A 17,604-nucleotide genomic window follows, 5' to 3' on the forward strand; every position below is an offset into this window, starting at 1 on the left:
AGTCCCAGAGCCTTTGCCGGTGGAGCTGCCATGGCAGTTTGGGGAGATGAGCAAAAGCTGTCCTGCTCATTGCCCAATGACTCCATGTCTGCAGAAACTAAGACTCTTGCTCAATCCAAATTTCACTGTCGGTCGTCATGTCCTTTCTGACTCTAAAACCTGCCCCCACACAGATTGCTTCAATCTAATCAAGCCTCTGCAACTTTTATTCCATTGTGGCTTTTGCTGTCTTACACATCTGTTAACCAAAATAGGGTTCGAATAGAATCATCAGGCCAGGCATGGTGGCAAAAGCCCATAGTTCCTAGGGAGGATGATATAAGGAGATCACCTAAGCCTAGGGGTTCGAGACCAGCTGGCAACACAGCTAGGCCCTATCTCTTTCAAAATCAAACCAAATTAAGATAAGACAAAGGATGTGTGTTTGTATACATGTATGTAGATGCATATGTAAAAGTTCAAGGCAAGTATTAAACATTTTTTTCTCTTGGAAGCCTACTATGAAGCTTTTAAGCAAACTACACATTGGGGGGGTCTAACATATTTTCCACTCATTTTAATAATAATCATCAGTAATTAATTATCATTAATCATTACATCATAACAATATTTAACATATCATTAACAATTATTATTAATTAGGTGATGATTCATAATAAATCAACTCATTTTAAGCATATTTATAACCATCTCTCACTTATTCTTAATCACGGGCATCTCTTCTCAAGGTTTTGTGATATGCTTTCTTTAAGTTGTTTTATGTGCATTTCTATATGGCAAAACCTGGTATACTCTTAATCATGGTCTCCCCACGTTTTCCTTATTTATATTTTATTGTTCCTTTTGGAATTATTTCTTTTTTCCCTAGTTCCTCTATATTTATTGCAGTTAGAGAATCAAATCTGTTGGTTTAATCCTCAAACTTGATATGTTTTGGAATTGCTTTTTGTACATGTATCCAGACAAAAGAGAGTGCTCCAGTTTTCATCCAGAGGCTGCTGGACTCCTCACTCACAAATTTTTAACACACTAGGGAGAAATACTTGGAAACTCATCATTGCTCATTAATAACATTGACCCCACCCCTGTTAACTAATAAAGGAAATCATTCATTTGAGCTCCACATCCTTTATTTCCAGTTGATGGAAGAAACATCACAGGGCACAAGTGATGGCCTCCAGGACCTTGCAAATAGTGACTAGCCAGCGGGTTCATGCCACTGGTCTGGGAGCGTTTCTGGAAAGTTAATGGGAAGCCAGATGATCTGGATTACATTGTAATTTCACTTTGACAATAAGTACATCCCAAATGATTTATAATGGACAAACTTCAAAAAATTATACTTAGGTGGGCCGATTAAATATGTAATTTGGGTATTTTATTTTCCCTATTAATTCCCCACTATTATAATTTGGTTTCTAAAAATAAGAACCCACAGAGATTTCCCAGCATGTGAAACTTCGCTTTTTGTTTTCAGGAACCACATTTAGCTTCTTGGTGCTAATTCCTGCTGATTTGGAAAAAGTAACACTTTAATCTCACACGTGCGCTTGTAAGCTCCGCACAGCACAATAATAACAATATTTACTTTGGGTGGCTTCTAGATCATGTTCCCTTCAGGAGTTTCTTTTATTTAGCGCTATTTATATCTGAAACACTTGGACACCTAAATGAAGGGAAAATGATCAAAAGTCTTAGTGTGACCAGCTAAACAGAGCTTTAAGGAAAATGAAATCCATTGATAACTTTACTGTGCAGCAGAGCATTGGTTTTCCACCATTAAAGAAATCCTAGTGGGAGTCTTTAATTTCCAAGCCCCTTCAGTGAATTCTAATTAAATTAGACTCGTGCATGTAACTTACAGGCACTTTATTAATTTAAAGACCGGCCTGAGGATAGAGAACTTGTAGATGTATTTTATCAAATTCTACTGCTGTAGAGATGCAATGATGTATTATTTTAATTCTTCAGCTAATTAAATAGGTGTGTGTGTGTGTGTGTGAGAGAGAGAGGGGGGGGGCGCATGCACAAGTATATTTTGTGGAGGCTAGAAGTTGACTTCTGATAGCTTCCTCTGAAGTTCACCTCATTTTTGGAGACAGGATCTCTCATTGAATCTGTAGTTTGACATTTTATTAGACTGGAGAGGATGCAACTTTCTAGGCTCTTCCTTCCAGACTCCACTTCCCCAATGCTGGGTTATCGGTGCACACTACCATACCCAGAGTTTTATACGGTTGAGGGGATCTGAAGTCAGGCCTTCATGTGTGGGCTGTGGGTGCCCACTGAGCATCTCCCTATCCTGCCTCGTTAGTGAGATAGGAAGAAATTCAAGTGTGTCTGAGTTTAGGACAGCGAGATGCACTTCAATGACAAAGTCAAAAGACTTCGAAATGGTATGGATTAAATGATATCTTAAAATGGTGTCTGAGGTGAAGAGATAGTTTAGACAATAAAGTGCTTTCCTTCAAAGGATGAGGAATGAGTTACATTCCTCAAACCATATTTAAAAAAAATAAAACTGGGTGTGGTGGTGCTCTCTTAATCACAGCCCTGGGTAGGGTCTGTAGCTAACTGTCCTAAACTACTCAATAAGTAACAGGCCACCAAGAGACATTTTCGTAAAACCAAAAAAAGTGCATGTGCCTGAGGAATGGCATTCATGATAGTCATGGCCGTTTCATACACATGCGCACATTTGCATGTGCATCTGAACACATATATACCTGCACACACATGATGTACATAGAAACACACACACACACACACACACACACACACACACACACACACACACACACACACACGCTTGGCCAGGAAAGATGAATGACTAACCCACACCATGAAATCAAAGAAGAAAATGTGCCCTGATCTCAGACATAATTTCTCTCACCATGGGTCCAAGTTTTCTCTTTACTGTTACAAATGATTGTGTTTGCGTAGAACTCAAGTTGGAGATCTCTACACGCACATAGTATTTTAAACCAAAAGGAAACGAGAAGAACTAAATTTACCAGCTTATAGGGTATGTGAATTCCTTCTGCACTTTGAGGCAGAAATTTGCCAAAGTTCAAAGGAAAGAAGAATGAGTTGTAACATATAGAAATGGCAGTCAGGGCTTCATAAGGGTTGTTTTGCACGGTGGCTCACGGCACTTCAGAATACCTAAGATAGCGACCTCAGTTTTGTCGTTAGAACAGAGATCTCTCTCTGATACTTGTAAAAGGCTGCTTGGGATTCTAGCATCCTATAGCCTGTTAACCACAGACGGAATACTGCCTGGTGAACATTCCCTAAAGAGGGGCTACTTGAAGTGAGTCTTAGTTTCCTGCAGGGTGAATCCTGATATTAATGTTAAGCTTGGAAAGCTTGACAGCCATTCAACATTCCTGCAATGATCCAGGAGTGGCAATCACATTTCTACCAGCTTAGTTTTACTGTATTTGATACAAGCATCAGATGACAATGGATTAGAATTAAAGCCATGCCACAAACACAGCTCTGAATTATCCTTCACCACTGTATGAAAACTGTGGTCTAAAAATGGAATTTTGCAAGATGGGACACAGTAAAGTATATGAACTCTAGTTTCTTCCGCAACTCACAGCTTGCTGTTACGTGATCCAGACAGCCCTCATAAAGCAAGACAGAAAAGTTACATATCTGAAAAAAATTAAAAACACAAAGCTCCTTAGTGGTCTTTGCATCACATTTAATCACTAACATCTTTCATGAGTTGTCTTAAAAATGAAAGACACCATCTGCTATGACTGTAGCATCTGTATTTTAAGTCGGTCCTTCTATTAATACATATAATTTGACTCTGCTTTATTTAAACAAGCGGAGACTGAACAGAATGAAATTTGCATACCCCAGAGGGAGTTTCCATTTTACTTGTGGGAATAAATATGAGGGTAAAAAAAGGTTTTCTCTGTGTACTTGTATGGTATAAAACCCCAAAGATTAAGTGGGCTCTTGTGTTTCAGTATGGCCCCTGTACTGGGCCACATGAGTGTGTTTCCATATCTATTAAATGAATGTGATATCACTGCCTTAAAGGGTTGAGGTGATAATGAAGTCATTTACTAGGTTTAGATACTTGTAGCATGTGGCACAAAATATTCAGCCCTTAACAAGGGCTGTTGTGATAAACCACAGCAACTACATTCTGGCAAGCAGTGGGAATCCTCCAGAGTGGTCACACTGCTTTACAGTATTCCATAGGCAACATATGATCAGCAACAAGGCCATCTGCTTCTTAGTGTGAGACCTGACCTTATTTATTTAAAGAGCATCTACATGGGTGGTTTGCTAGACAGCTTGGAATGAAAGCCCGGGCCCTGCTCCAGCATTCTGTTGAAGAGAGACACCCCTAAGGATGCTACCCTGATGAGGCAAGGCAAGTCAGGGCATCCACAGTTGCCTTGCAGCCCTTCATGCCAGTGGCTGACTGACTCACTCTAGATTAAAACAGAGCTGCTCTTTTTATAACTGCCGACCCAAGACCCCACGAGATACAACCTGTACACCCCAGTGTTCCTTTCTTTGATTAGCAGAACTGTGGTTGTCTAATGAAGACTTTCCCTAGACAATGACAGTCAAAGCTCAGCTGTATCATAGCAATAGCTATTTCTAGGTTCACCGAAAGGTTTTCTAGGACTTATTCCATGATGGATGGGTTCCTTCCTTCTGTCAGAAGGAGAAAACCTGGCTTCAGCCTGCTGGCATCTTACCCAGCCCTGAAATGGAAAACCTTTCTGGCTGTCTTGGTCTTGTGACTCTTTTAAGACCCCATGGATCAATTTGTACATCCTCACATTTTTCCAGTGATTATTAAGTTCCCAATAGCTCAGAGAAGTGCCAGCATTTCATAGTGAACACATGGCCCAGAATATCCTCTTAGAAACACCAGAATTGCACCGTGTGCCACGTGGCACGTTGCACACCAGCTGGTGTGGGGTCCCCATGCCTCTGGAATTCTTTTCTCTGGCAGTGACAGAGGGATATCGGATCCAGATGGAGGAAGACATCTCCTTCCAGATGTAAGAAAGCTGCAACAATTTTTGAGTGTTGCTGATAAATACGTTTCAACTAAAAAAAAAATTGGCTCACAATGGTTTATTCTGTTGCTCTTGGATGGCACCCATCCTTTCTAATTGAATGAATAAGATGTTGGGGTCAGGTTATCACTGAGGAAGGAAAATAGGGGAGGATTTGCAAGAGGATGCTCAAGTCATTTCAGAACAGATAAGCACCAGTCTAGGTTGGAGAGTGATCACTTTAAATGCAAACACCTGCTGGCTTGGCAGATGATCATTCTCTCTTCTCCAGAAGGGCTGAAAAGACATCCAACAGGAGATGTTCTGTGGAGTTAATCCTCCTATTTTTGATGCTTACAAACTAAAGTCTCTGTGAGGGACACGGCAGGAGAGATGCTTTTGCATGAGTGCCTTGCCTTTCTCTGGCTCACTTCTGATGCTTTCAAAATGTCTATAGTCACACTTCTTGACGAGGCCAGTGGAATTAGAACTCTCACACAGCCATCATATTTGCCTTTGTGCTCAGGTTATGGTGCCTGGAGTGCAGAACAGTCTCCTTCTGAAAAATCTACTTCCAGACACAGAGTATAAAGTCACGGTGACACCCATCTACACTGTTGGAGAAGGCGTCAGCGTCTCTGCTCCTGGGAAGACTTGTAAGTGAATCTTTGTCTCCACAGACACTAGCTGACCCATCGTCTATGATGGGTAAAGTATAGTGCAATTATTACGGGCCAGGAAATATGCCAGAATCATGTGTATGGGCGTGGACACATGTGCAGTGCGATTTGGGTGAGCTGTTTAGCATCAGGGGGCTACAGTTTTTTCTCTGTGAAAGGGGAAGCACAAAGTAGAGCTAATCCTTCAGGCTCACCTTGTGACACATCACGTGTCCTGGTTATTTGCCAAGGTAGAGTCCTCATAGCCTCAATCTTTTGCCACATTTTATGGGACTGTGACAATCTGAGTCTCTCTGTTTTTCTTCTTCCTCTTGTTCTTTCTTCCTCCTCTCTTCTTTCTTCCCCCTCTTTTTTCTTCTCTTCCTTTTGTAGGCAGATAGCAGACGTGCTTTCTTTTTATTACAGTTCTGTGAGTTTTAACACATGTATGGGTTCACATAATCATTACCACTGGTAGAAAATAGAGAGCAATGGTATCTCCCCCAGACTTGTCTCACACTAGCAATACCCTTTGTAGTATTGTCTTGCTCACATCCCTACCCCCTGCAACCTCTGTGGCTTCATTAGTCAGTCCTTTGTTGTTGTCACTAATTGAGACAACTAAAAAGAGGAAGGTTTATCCTACAGTTTGTCCTGTTTGCAGTGTTCTGGGACCAGAGCTTAGCATAATCATCATCAGGAGACCAGAGAGACTTCATCCAGTAACTGATGGGTGCAGATGCAGGGTCCCACAGCCAAACATTAGATGGAGCTCAGGGAATCATGTGTAAGAGGCAGAGGAAGTTACCAGAAGGATCAGAGACACCTCAAGAACAAGGCTGGGTTGGGGATTTAGCTCAGTGGGGGTTGGGGATTTAGCTCAGTGGTAGAGCACTTGCTTAGTAATCACAAGGCCCTGGGTTTGGTCCCCAACTCCGGAAAAAAAAAAGAACCCCCCCCAAAAAAAACCCAACAAAACAAAACAAAACAAAACACTGCCTAAGAACAAGGCCCACCCAAACAACTGACCAGAACTCATGGGGCTCCCAGAGATAAGGAAGCCAGTAGGAGTCTGACCTATGACCTCTGTGGGATTCCTAACAGTGGGGCTGTCTCTGACTCTTTTGCTTACTTTGTGGATCTTGACCTGTCTACTCAGTTGCCTTGTCCAGCCTTGATGTAGATGCTTGGTCTTATTATTGTAATACCATGTTTGGTTGCTGTCCTTTGGAGGCCTGGTCTTGTCTGAGGGAAGGAAAATGGGTTTGGATCTGGAGAGTTGAGGAGGTGTTTGGGAGAGACTGTGGAGAGGGGAGGGAGGGGGAAACTGTAGTCAGGATGTAATATATAAGAGAAGAATAAAAATTTTTAAAAAAGAGGGAAGGTCTTGGGAGCCTGTCTACATACTTCACTTTTGTATACCAACTTCCAACAATACTATGTGATCCCAAGGAGACACCTTAAAACATTTGAGATACATTAACCATAGTTAAATAAGGTGTCACCACATTTAACTTTTAGATTGTTTTTGCTATTATTAATGTCTATTCTTTTTTTGTTTTTCGTTTTTTTCTTTTCTTTTTTTAGGAGCTGGGGACCAAACCCAGGGCCTTGCGCTTGCTAGGCAAGCGCTCTACCACTGAGCTAAATCCCCAACCCCATTAATGTCTATTCTTACATAAAGACCACCCTAGAATTTAGTGGTGACAGGAATACTTCAAACAGTAGCTATACTTATTCTGTTTTCTGACATAGTGAATTAGGAAATGAGGGCTTGGTAGAAATTCTTCTGCCCCATAAAAGTGATATAAATTATCATCAATCGTTGGTATTCACATTGTGGCTGGGTTGGTATGAAAGCTTGAAGCCAATTTTATCCCATGCCTATCATCTCGGTGAGGACAGCTACAAGATACAACTGACCCTCCTCTCACCTCAGAGACTCTCCATATTTATCACATGGAGATCCTAGCCTGCAAAAGAAGGATTTCCAAGGGCTACCACTGCTACATAGTCTGTGGCTAACACAGGCAGTGAATCCACACAGATTCAGAGACTGATGGCTTCCAGTTCTTAATGGAAAGAGGGTATAAAAAAAAATCTGTGACCATTTTAATCAATCATAATTGACAAATAGTTAACTTTATCTGTTTTTTTTCCTGCCAAATTAAGACTAACTAAAAGAGCCCTATCTGCTGAACAGCCAGAGTTCTGAAGGTCAGGTCTAGAAAACTGAGAAGATCTGTATGATGCAGACTTTCCTGTTTAAACTCCCATTGGAGTGTGAGTGCTAGAGGGAGGAATTGCAATGGATACCACTGCCCAAGTGCCCCCTCTCAGCCTTTTGCCTGGGGTTAAAGCACTCCCTATTTGAACTGTTCCTCTGCCTTTAAATTATAATGGTTTAGAGACACACATTGGAGGCCCAAAGGGAGTGGGAAGAGGGAGTTGGGTGTAGATATAGTCAAGACACAGTGTGTACATGTATAATATTGTCAGAGAATAACACGTGGGCACACAGTGATCTCTTGAGTATACAAGGTAGAAGACAGAGAGTATCTCATGAAGCAGACTCTCACCGTCACTCACCATCACCAGTCACATTGTGTGAGCGGCATCCTCGATGTGGACAGACATGTATTTTGATGTATGTAGAGCACATTGATGCAAAGATAGGATTTTTAAAAAATAAACAATATTCAATTTTATTTTTGGTTAAAATTAATTGAAAAGAGAGCCATCGTATTTTGAATGAGCCTCTGGATTTCAGATAAAACTCATTCATCACAAGAGTAACTTTTCGCATTTGTATGTTTAAAATACTTACTGACCCCACTGAGAACTTTATTGATGTTTTATTTGCAAATGTGTTTAGCTCTGTGGGGGAAATAACCAAAAGAAAACTACACTGACCCTCTTACTTTAACCTCTTCTACCTGCACAGTGCCAACTTCTGGTCCTCAAAACTTAAGGGTCTCAGAAGAATGGTACAACCGGTTGCGCATTACATGGGACCCACCTTCTGCCCCCGTGAAGGGCTATAGGATTGTCTACAAACCTGTGAGTGGTAAGTGCTTCTCAGAACCCTCAGTACATACGTTCTAATAAGTTAATTACATTCCAAAATTTTATTTATTTCATTGTGTGTGTGTGTGTGTGTGTGTGTGTGTGTGTGTGTGTGTGTGCAGGCACACACACACATTCCTTTGCCAGAACTTGGAAGTGGAGAAGTGGAGGTCAGAGAACAACTTGGAGGCATCAGTTCTCTCCTTCCATCACGTGGGCTCCAGGTGTCGAACTCAAGTGGCCAGGCTTGACAGCAAATCTGGGGCACTATTTCACTGACGCCAAGCATATTTTAAGATCATTTCTGGCACTGTTTCTGTCCCTGTTGGGCTTTATCTATTAAACCACTAAGAATTGCTTCTTATGTTTTCTGAGGAGAAGTGGTTTTTTTTAGTATGGTTCTCATAGGTAGATATTATTAGAAAGACAACATGATGACTTCATATAGAAAACTAGAATGCACACCAGTGAAGAAATAGATTGTCTACTGAGTGTACATCTGCCTGACCTAATCTCATCCCAGGCAGGGAACAAGTATAAGGGAAGCTGGACTCCCCAGGAGTAGGGGAGGAGTCATAGCTCAATAGACGTGTAATCTCCAGACACTTAAAATCCCTATTTTTTATTTTTTCTCCTGTTTCTTTTAGAATAAATTGGACAAATTCTATTGAAACTTTTCTTTCTTTTCATTTTAAAATGAATGTTGTGAGGTAAAACTCAGGAAAGTAAAAACAAAACAAAACAAAACTTCTTCATGAGCTACCCTCTCTTCTACCTCCCAATCACTGTGTACTCAAGGGTCTTTATTTCCTCACAGTATTATACATGTACACAGTGTGCCTTGATTGTATCCACACCTAACTCTCCCCACTCCCTGTGGGCCTCCCAGTGTGTGTTCCCTTTACCACTATAATTTAAAGGCAGAGGCACAGTTCAAATAGGGAGTGCTTCACCCCAGGCAAAAGGCTGTGAGGGGGCAGCGGTACCCTCTGCAATTCCTCCCTCTAGCACTCACACTCCAATGGGAGTTTGAACAGGAAAGTCTGCATCATACAGATCTTCTCAGTTTTCTAGACCTGACCTTCAGAACTCAGGCTGTTCAGCAGAAACGGTTTTTCTATTCTTAATTTGGCAGAAAAAAAGAGTTAAAAGATATTTTAGGGGCCATGAAAGATCTGTCTCTCTCTGTCTCTCTCTGTCTCTCTCTGTCTCTCTCTGTCTCTCTCTGTCTCTCTCTGTCTCTCTCTCTCTCTCTCTCTCTCTCTCTCTCTCTCTCTCTCTCTCTCTCTCTCTCTCCTGACAACCTGAATGGCCGCAGTCTGTCTGGTGGGGCATTACTTGTTTCAACCCTCACTCTTCCTCCTCTGCCACTTATTCAGGTTCTGTTGTCATCCAGTCCATGTGATTGCAGTAGCCCCACTTCCAATCTCCCCAGAAAAATGTCCTTATGAACCATGAAAATAAAAGGGTGACTATAGATCGAGGCCTGCTCACACTGACTCCTTCAGATTCATCACAGATTTTATTTCTCTTTATTGTCTCTAAGGTGTATATACACTTAAGCAATGTGTTCTGGATCCTTTAAAAATCTCTAGCATATTTTCTGAGTGCTCAAATCACTTTCTTATATTAAACTTGTGATTTTCAACTACTCTGGTTTGCCCTCAGTAGAGATAGGTTTGATTGCCACACGCTGGGGTATGGTGCTCTTCTGATAGTAGATACTGGTAACCATTGTTCAACTCAGTAGCACTCTCCTTCCTTAGAATAATTGTCCATCAGTGTCTAGGATGTCAGTAGTATTGTGGTTGTCCTGGAGAGGCAGCTACATGTGATCATTTATGTTGTCTTTTTGCAGCATAGGAAAATAGCTACTATTACAACCCATGCATCAAAAACACTGAAGTTTGCTACTAGAATAGGATTCCTGGAGGAAAGTGATTAGTCCTTAGGAATGATCACTAATTCAAAGCTCTGAAAGAGTAGACCCAGAGAAGAAAAGACAGAAGGTAAAAAGGCAGCATAAGGCTCAGCACAGACTATACTTAACACGTAAAACTCCAGCGGGTTGAGTGCAGTTGAAGACAAAAAGGCCTCAAAATCCAACTGAACTAAGGCCATGGCATAGGAGTAGATGGTGCTCTAGTGACGACATCTACCCACATCTTCCTATGATCAGGTCTGGTCTGGTGTGCAGGATATAGATCTCTGTCCTTGACATGTGCTGGGGACAAAGCAGCTATGTGAGTAGAGGCAGTCAGGAATTACATCTTCAACCAGGTAGGTGCAGACTGCTTTGATAATATAGAAGTCAGAATAAGGTGGTGGGTGGATAGTGAAACGCGTCGACATTTTGACTAAGTACAAGGGACAAAATTCTACTAGAGGAAGGACTGAGATGGAAGTTTTAGAGACAGATGAGTCTAGAGTCTCTCCTCAAACTAGTTGTGCGTGCTGGGTAATCCTGGGAAACAATCAAGAGTTGGTTGAGTACAATAGTCTCTAGAAGCACGTGCATGTTGTGACTATCGTACGTACTCTCTTTTAGTCCCTGGTCAAACTCTGGAAACTTTCGTGGGTGCTGACGTCAACACCATTGTCATGACAAATCTCCTCAGTGGAATGGACTACAATGTGAAGATCTTTGCTTCCCAGGCTGCAGGCTACAGCGACGCTCTGACTGGCCTTGTTCAAACACGTAAGTCTGGTTGACGTCTGCTTGCTTCAGCCCGTTTAGTGGCTTTGTGCTTGGTTCTCCCTGTGACTTGTCTCTCAGTCTCCGTTTTTAGTGAAACAGTTGGCTTTTCTTCCCTCTGCATTACCCTTTCTGGATGGCATTCTGTGGAAAGAAAGGTGTGGTAGTTTCTCAGGGCTTTGCAGAGTCCTAGTTGGCCGGCAGATGCCAGCAGCTGCTTTTCCGATCGGCTTGATGGTGGCAGATAGGATTTCCCTCTGGAAAGTCTGTTGGCACTCTTCAAATTAGGTGAATTTTTCCAAATAGCCAATAGTCTGTCATGGCCAATGCCAGTTAAAGCTGGTCCAAGGAGAAGTTTGCCTGTTTGCCTTCTCTTAAAGCATTGCTTCTCACCACCCATGTACATGAACACACACACACACACACACACACACACACACACAACCACACTACACATCATTGAAAGTACATGTCCTCTCCACTCTAAGACTTTCTTGTATTCTTTTATGAATTTTCACATGGGGATTTCTCATTGGCCTCTGAACTTCTAGACACAAATGGAATTATGTACTGCTTTCCAAATTTCAATAGACATGTTCCATTGTTCTGAAATTTTGTTATCTACCTCCACCTGCTGTACTTCTTTAGATCAATTTGCATGTTCAGATCCAAATATGTTTAAAAAAAAAGCATATCTCTACGATAAACCCAAGATTGGTACTTTTAATACATAGTGAAGATGATTCACACATGATAGAGTGACAGCATGCTCTATAAAATAAATGTGTGTGCATTTAGTAGCATGTGCCTCATTCTTTTTTTTATTTTATTTTATTTTTTTCTGTATATATATTTATATTTATATAAAAAGACCAATAATAGCAGTGTGTTATGCATCAACAGCAGCAACAGCTTTTCCAGGTTCTGCAGTCATCTGAACAAAACTGTAGAGACATCCAGCACACTCCATTAAAAAAAAAAGTAAAAAAACAAAACCCGAGAAAACAGCACAGTTCTGTTACTCTTGTGGTACCTGGCACCATCTTTTTTTAAATTAGCTTCTCAATCATCATCTGGAAAGAAAACATTCTGAGCAACATCATTAAAAACAGCTCTGATAAAGCACGGTCACTACTATGTATCATAAAGCAGGTACAAGCTATTTTACATCCACAGAGGTATGATACAGTACTGTCCTACATCTATAATACTAGAGGATACAATTTAAAAGGCATTATTTGAGACTTGATTCTATTTTTCCAGCAGAGGGCCCAAAGGATGGTGTGACACAGCTTTGTAAAGAGACATACTCTAGACAGGATTTCCTTTCACTAGTGGCACAGTTCTAAGGATTCATTCTCTCCATGAATGTCAGCTAAAAAGTGAAATATCCCTAGAACAAAACCGTATAACCTCCGGATTCACATGAAGATGACCTAGTGGAGACAAGCTGGACCTCACCTTACCAACAAGCTATCAAATCTGTTATGTTTAAACAGTGAGACCTCCAAGGAAGGAGATGCCAAGTAGTGCTTCAAAGCTTCAGACCACAATCAAACACAGCATCCTTTTCAACAGAAGCAGTAGCTCATCTGAATATGCTCAAGGATGCTGACATCAATATTTAATCATCTCCTCACTCCTCCAGGAAGAAGGGGAGATCAGTTACTACTGTACTTTATTGTGTTCAACCAAGTCACCATGTTACAAAAATAGCAAGCTGCCATAATAAAGAATAAGGCTCCTCTATCCAGCACCAGATAGCATCATTTTACTTTCAAGCCCAGAAATTGCACACTTGTATATAAACCAACCGAAGATGAGGATTGAGGGTTCATCTTGGTGGATTTTTCCTTTGATGAATATGAAGTGTCCTTCCTTATCTTTTTTGATGACTTTTAATTGAAAATTGATTTTATTTGATATTAGAATGGCTACTCCAGCTTGCTTCTTCCGACCATTTGCTTGGAAAGTTGTTTTCCAGCCTTTCACTCTGAGGTAGTGTCTGTCTTTGTCTCTGAGGTGTGTTTCCTGTAGGCAGCAGAATGCAGGGTCCTCATTGCGTATCCAGTTTGTTAATCTATGTCTTTTTATTGGGGAGTTGAGGCCATTGATGTTGAGAGATATTAAGGAATAGTGATTATTGCTTCCTGTTATATTCATATTTGGATGTGAGGTTATGTTTGTGTGCTTTTCTTCTCTTTGTTTTGTTGCCAAGATGATTAGTTTCTTGCTTCTTCTAGGGTATAGCTTGCCTCCTTATGTTGGGCTTTACCCTTTATTATCCTTTGTAGTGCTGGATTTGTAGAAAGATATTGTGTAAATTTGGTTTTGTCATGGAATATCTTGGTTTCTCCATCTATGTTAATTGAGAGTTTTGCAGGATACAGTAACCTGGGCTGGCATTTGTGTTCTCTTAGGGTCTGTATGACATCTGTCCAGGATCTTCTGGCCTTCATAGTTTCTGGCGAAAAGTCTGGTGTGATTCTGATAGGTCTGCCTTTATATGTTACTTGACCTTTTTCCCTTACTGCTTTTAATATTCTTTCTTTATTTTGTGCGTTTGGTGTTTTGACAATTATGTGACGGGAGGTGTTTCTTTTCTCGTCCAATCTATTTGGAGTTCTGTAGGCTTCTTGTATGTCTATGGGTATCTCTTTTTTTAGGTTAGGGAAGTTTTCTTCTATGATTTTGATGAAGATATTTACTGGTCCTTTGAGCTGGGAGTCTTCACTCTCTTCTATACCTATTATCCTTAGGTTTGATCTTCTCATTGAGTCCTGGATTTCCTGTATGTTTTGGACCAGTAGCTTTTTCTGCTTTACATTATTTTTGACAGTTGAGTCAATGATTTCTATGGAATCTTCTGCTCCCAAGATTCTCTCTTCCATCTCTTGTATTCTGTTGGTGAAGCTTGTATCTACAGCTCCTTGTCTTTTCTTTTGATTTTCTATGTCCAGGGTTGTTTCCATGTGTTCTTTCTTGATTGCTTCTATTCCCATTTTTAATTCCTTCAACTGTTTGATTGTGTTTTCCTGGAATTCTTTCAGGGAATTTTGCGATTCCTCTCTGTAGGCTTCTACTTGTTCTCTAAGGGAGTTCTTTATGTCTTTCTTGAAGTCCTCCAGCATCATGATCAAATATGATTTTGAAACTAGATCTTGCTTTTCTGGTGTGTTTGGATATTCCGTGTTTGCTTTGGTGGGAGAATTGGGCTCCAATGATGCCATGTAGTCTTGGTTTCTGTTGCTTGGGTTCCTGCTCTTGCCTCTCGCCATCAGATTATCTCTAATGTTACTTTGTTCTGCTATTTCTGATCGTGGCTAGACTGTCCTATAAGCCTGTGTGTCAGGAGTGCTGTAGACCTGTTTTCCTGTTTTCTTTCAGCCAGTTATGGGGACAGAGTGTTCTGCTTTCGGGCGTGTAGTTTTTCCTCTCTACAGGTCTTCAGCTGTTCCTGTGGGCCTGTGTCTTGAGTTCACCAGGCAGGTTTCTTGCAGGGGAAAAGTTGGTCCTACCTGTGGTTCCAAGGCTCAAGTTTGCTCGTGGGGTACTGCCCAAGTCCTCTCCGCGGCAGCAGCAACCGGGAAGATCTGCGCCGCTCTTTCCGGGAGCCTCCGTGCACCAGGGTTCCAGATGACATTTGGTGTTTTCCTCTGGCGTCTGGATGTGCACAGAGTGCAGTCTCTTCTGGTTTCCCAGGCGTGTCTGCCTCTCTGAAGGTTTAGCTCTCCCTCCCACGGGATTTGGGTGCAGAGAACTGTTTATCCGGTCTGTTTCCTTCAGGTTCCGGCGGTGTCTCAGGCGCAGGGGTCCTGCCACTCCTGGCCCCTGCCCTACGGGAACCCAGAGGCCTTATACAGTTGCCTCTTGGGCCAGGGATGTGGGCAGTGTTGGTGGTCTCCTCCGCTCTGCAGCCTCAGGAGTGCCCACCTGATCAGGCGGTGAGGTCTCTCTCCCATGGGGTTTGGGAGCAGAGAGCTGCTGCGGGCCGGGATCCGCGGGTCATGTGCCTCATTCTTAAGACTTGTCGTGATAGAAAATTTGAAATGAGACTTAACTGCCTTACATATTAGTGATGACCCTGGAGAAAGTTGTTATCTTCTCAGGACCACAGGACTTCTAGATTCTAGGATGAAGACAATAGCCATCCTGTAGCAGTTATAGTGTGGATGGAGGAGCTAATGTATGCAAAGTGCCTGTTATGGCAGACAGATGCTCCCTATATAGCTGCTATTATTATTGTAATAATTGTGTTATATTTGTCATGTGTGGATCTTTGTCTCAAATAGAATGATTAGTTAAGAAAACCAATGGCATTCATGAATTTGGCTTCTGTAAGACCAGGCTCCAATCTACTCTGTGGTTTTTTTGTTTTTGTTTTGTTTTGTTTTTGTATTTTGTAGAATGATTCCTAAATTCCCTTCTGTGGAGTGTCTTGGCATCTCAAAGATTAGATACTGAATAACTTATAATTTTATCTCAAAAGAATTGTTCCCTCCCCCGCCCTCCATTGGGTATGGTGACACCTCATCATTTGGAAGGCTGATATAGGAGAATCGGGGCTACATAAAAAGATCCTATCTTAAAAATCACAAAATAAACAGGAATAAGAAATAGAACAAAGTCAGGTGTAGTTACACACACCTTTAACCCCAGCTCTCAGGAAGCAAAATCCAAACCAAAACAAAACAAAATAAAACCTCCCAAAGACATGCACACAGGGCAAAATTGTGTTCTCTGCGTTTGAGGACTCCAGGGTGCCTTTCGCCCATGGTTCTGTCTTCTTGACTACTGAGGTGACACTGTTTTGGGTACTAGCATGGTTGGTAAGTATGTTTCTCTGTTGTGCTGTTTCAGCAACCCCCAGCTCCTCCTTATCCTGCCGGACTCTGTGCTCAGCCCCTCCCTCTGTCCTCAGCCCCTCCCTCTGTCCTCAGCCACGCCCTCTGTGCTCAGCCCCTCCCTCTGTCCTCAGCCCCTCCCTCTGTGCTCAGCCCCTCCCTCTTTCCTCAGCCCCTCCCTCTGTCCTCAGCCTCTCCCTCTGTCCTCAGCCCCTCCCTTTGTACTCAGCCCCTCCCTCTGTGCTCAGCCCCTCCCTCTGTGCACAGTCCCTCCCTCTGTCCTTGGCCCCTCCCTCTGTGCTCAATCCCTCCCTCTGTCCTTGGCCCCTCCCTCTGTGCTCAGTCCCTCCCTCTGTCCGTAGCCCCTCCCTCTGTCTTCTACCCTTCTGGTTTATGTCTCTACCACTGGTTGTGTCTCTAGACTAATTTTTATTGGCATCTTTTTGTGCGCTCTTTTTCTCACTCCATCTTTCTTTTCTTCTTTTCTTCTTTTCTCCATTAGTAAGAACGCTGAACATTCCAAACATACTTTTGAAAACAGAGAATATTAAATTGTTTTAAACTCTTACCCATTAAGTAGAAATTAAACAGTTTTTCTTATTCTCCTTCTCCCATGTAAAATACAACCTCACACAATGAAACATAATTTAATGCTCTAAAAAGATTTTAGCACGGTTGTTATAATTATTAATTTCCATTTCTTTTGTGGGAAGGGAGTATTTCAGTTGGCCTTAGGAAATGAGTCTTCCCCCTCTGCTCCACCAGAAAGGAGCAATTAAAAGATGTAAATTATGATTGGGAAAGATTATTTTACTACCTTGAGAACAATAATTATGCAGTAACTTCATTTTATGAATTAACAGAGAGGCTGACAGAAAAGAAAAATCATATGGAAGAAAGAGGTTATTTGGGGAAAGAAATGTAAATTTTCTGCTTTTGAATCTAAATGATAAACACCAAATGCTTACTTTTATATTGTCCTAAAGAAAACTTTCCATTGTTTTCCCCAAACTGATCCTCCATGTAGATCAGATTTCTAAGGTAAGGAAATCCAGGGTTGGGGATTTAGCTCAGTGGTAGAGAGCTTGCCTAGGAAGCGCAAGGCCCTGGGTTTGGTCCTCAGCTCCGGGGGGGGGGGGGGGGGGGGGGGAAGAAATCCAAATAGTTTCTCTTATGTGTGCAAATTCTACAACGTAATTTCTAAATAGGTTCAATCTTATTCAACTCTATTTTTTTGATTGACTATTATTGCCCATATTTAAGAGGTATCTGTGGGTTTTTAATTCATGGATCCATCATGA

At 41.7% G+C, this 17,604-nt stretch overlaps 1 protein-coding gene across 3 annotated transcripts in view; it reads left to right on the plus strand.

Moving 5' to 3' along the window:
* Positions 1-17,604, plus strand: part of Col14a1 (collagen type XIV alpha 1 chain) — a 215,113-nt gene that overhangs the window by 96,416 nt on the left and 101,093 nt on the right. For all 3 annotated transcript variants that reach the window (XM_039079204.1, XM_039079205.1, NM_001130548.2), the window contains exons 20-22: positions 5,566-5,695; positions 8,643-8,765; positions 11,313-11,462. In XM_039079204.1, the coding sequence (XP_038935132.1) occupies positions 5,566-5,695; positions 8,643-8,765; positions 11,313-11,462 (403 nt within the window). The remainder of the gene's footprint in view (positions 1-5,565; positions 5,696-8,642; positions 8,766-11,312; positions 11,463-17,604) is intronic.

The sequence above is a fragment of the Rattus norvegicus genome, chromosome 7 (genome assembly GCF_036323735.1).
Source record: "Rattus norvegicus strain BN/NHsdMcwi chromosome 7, GRCr8, whole genome shotgun sequence".
NCBI classification, from domain to species: Eukaryota; Metazoa; Chordata; class Mammalia; order Rodentia; family Muridae; genus Rattus; species Rattus norvegicus.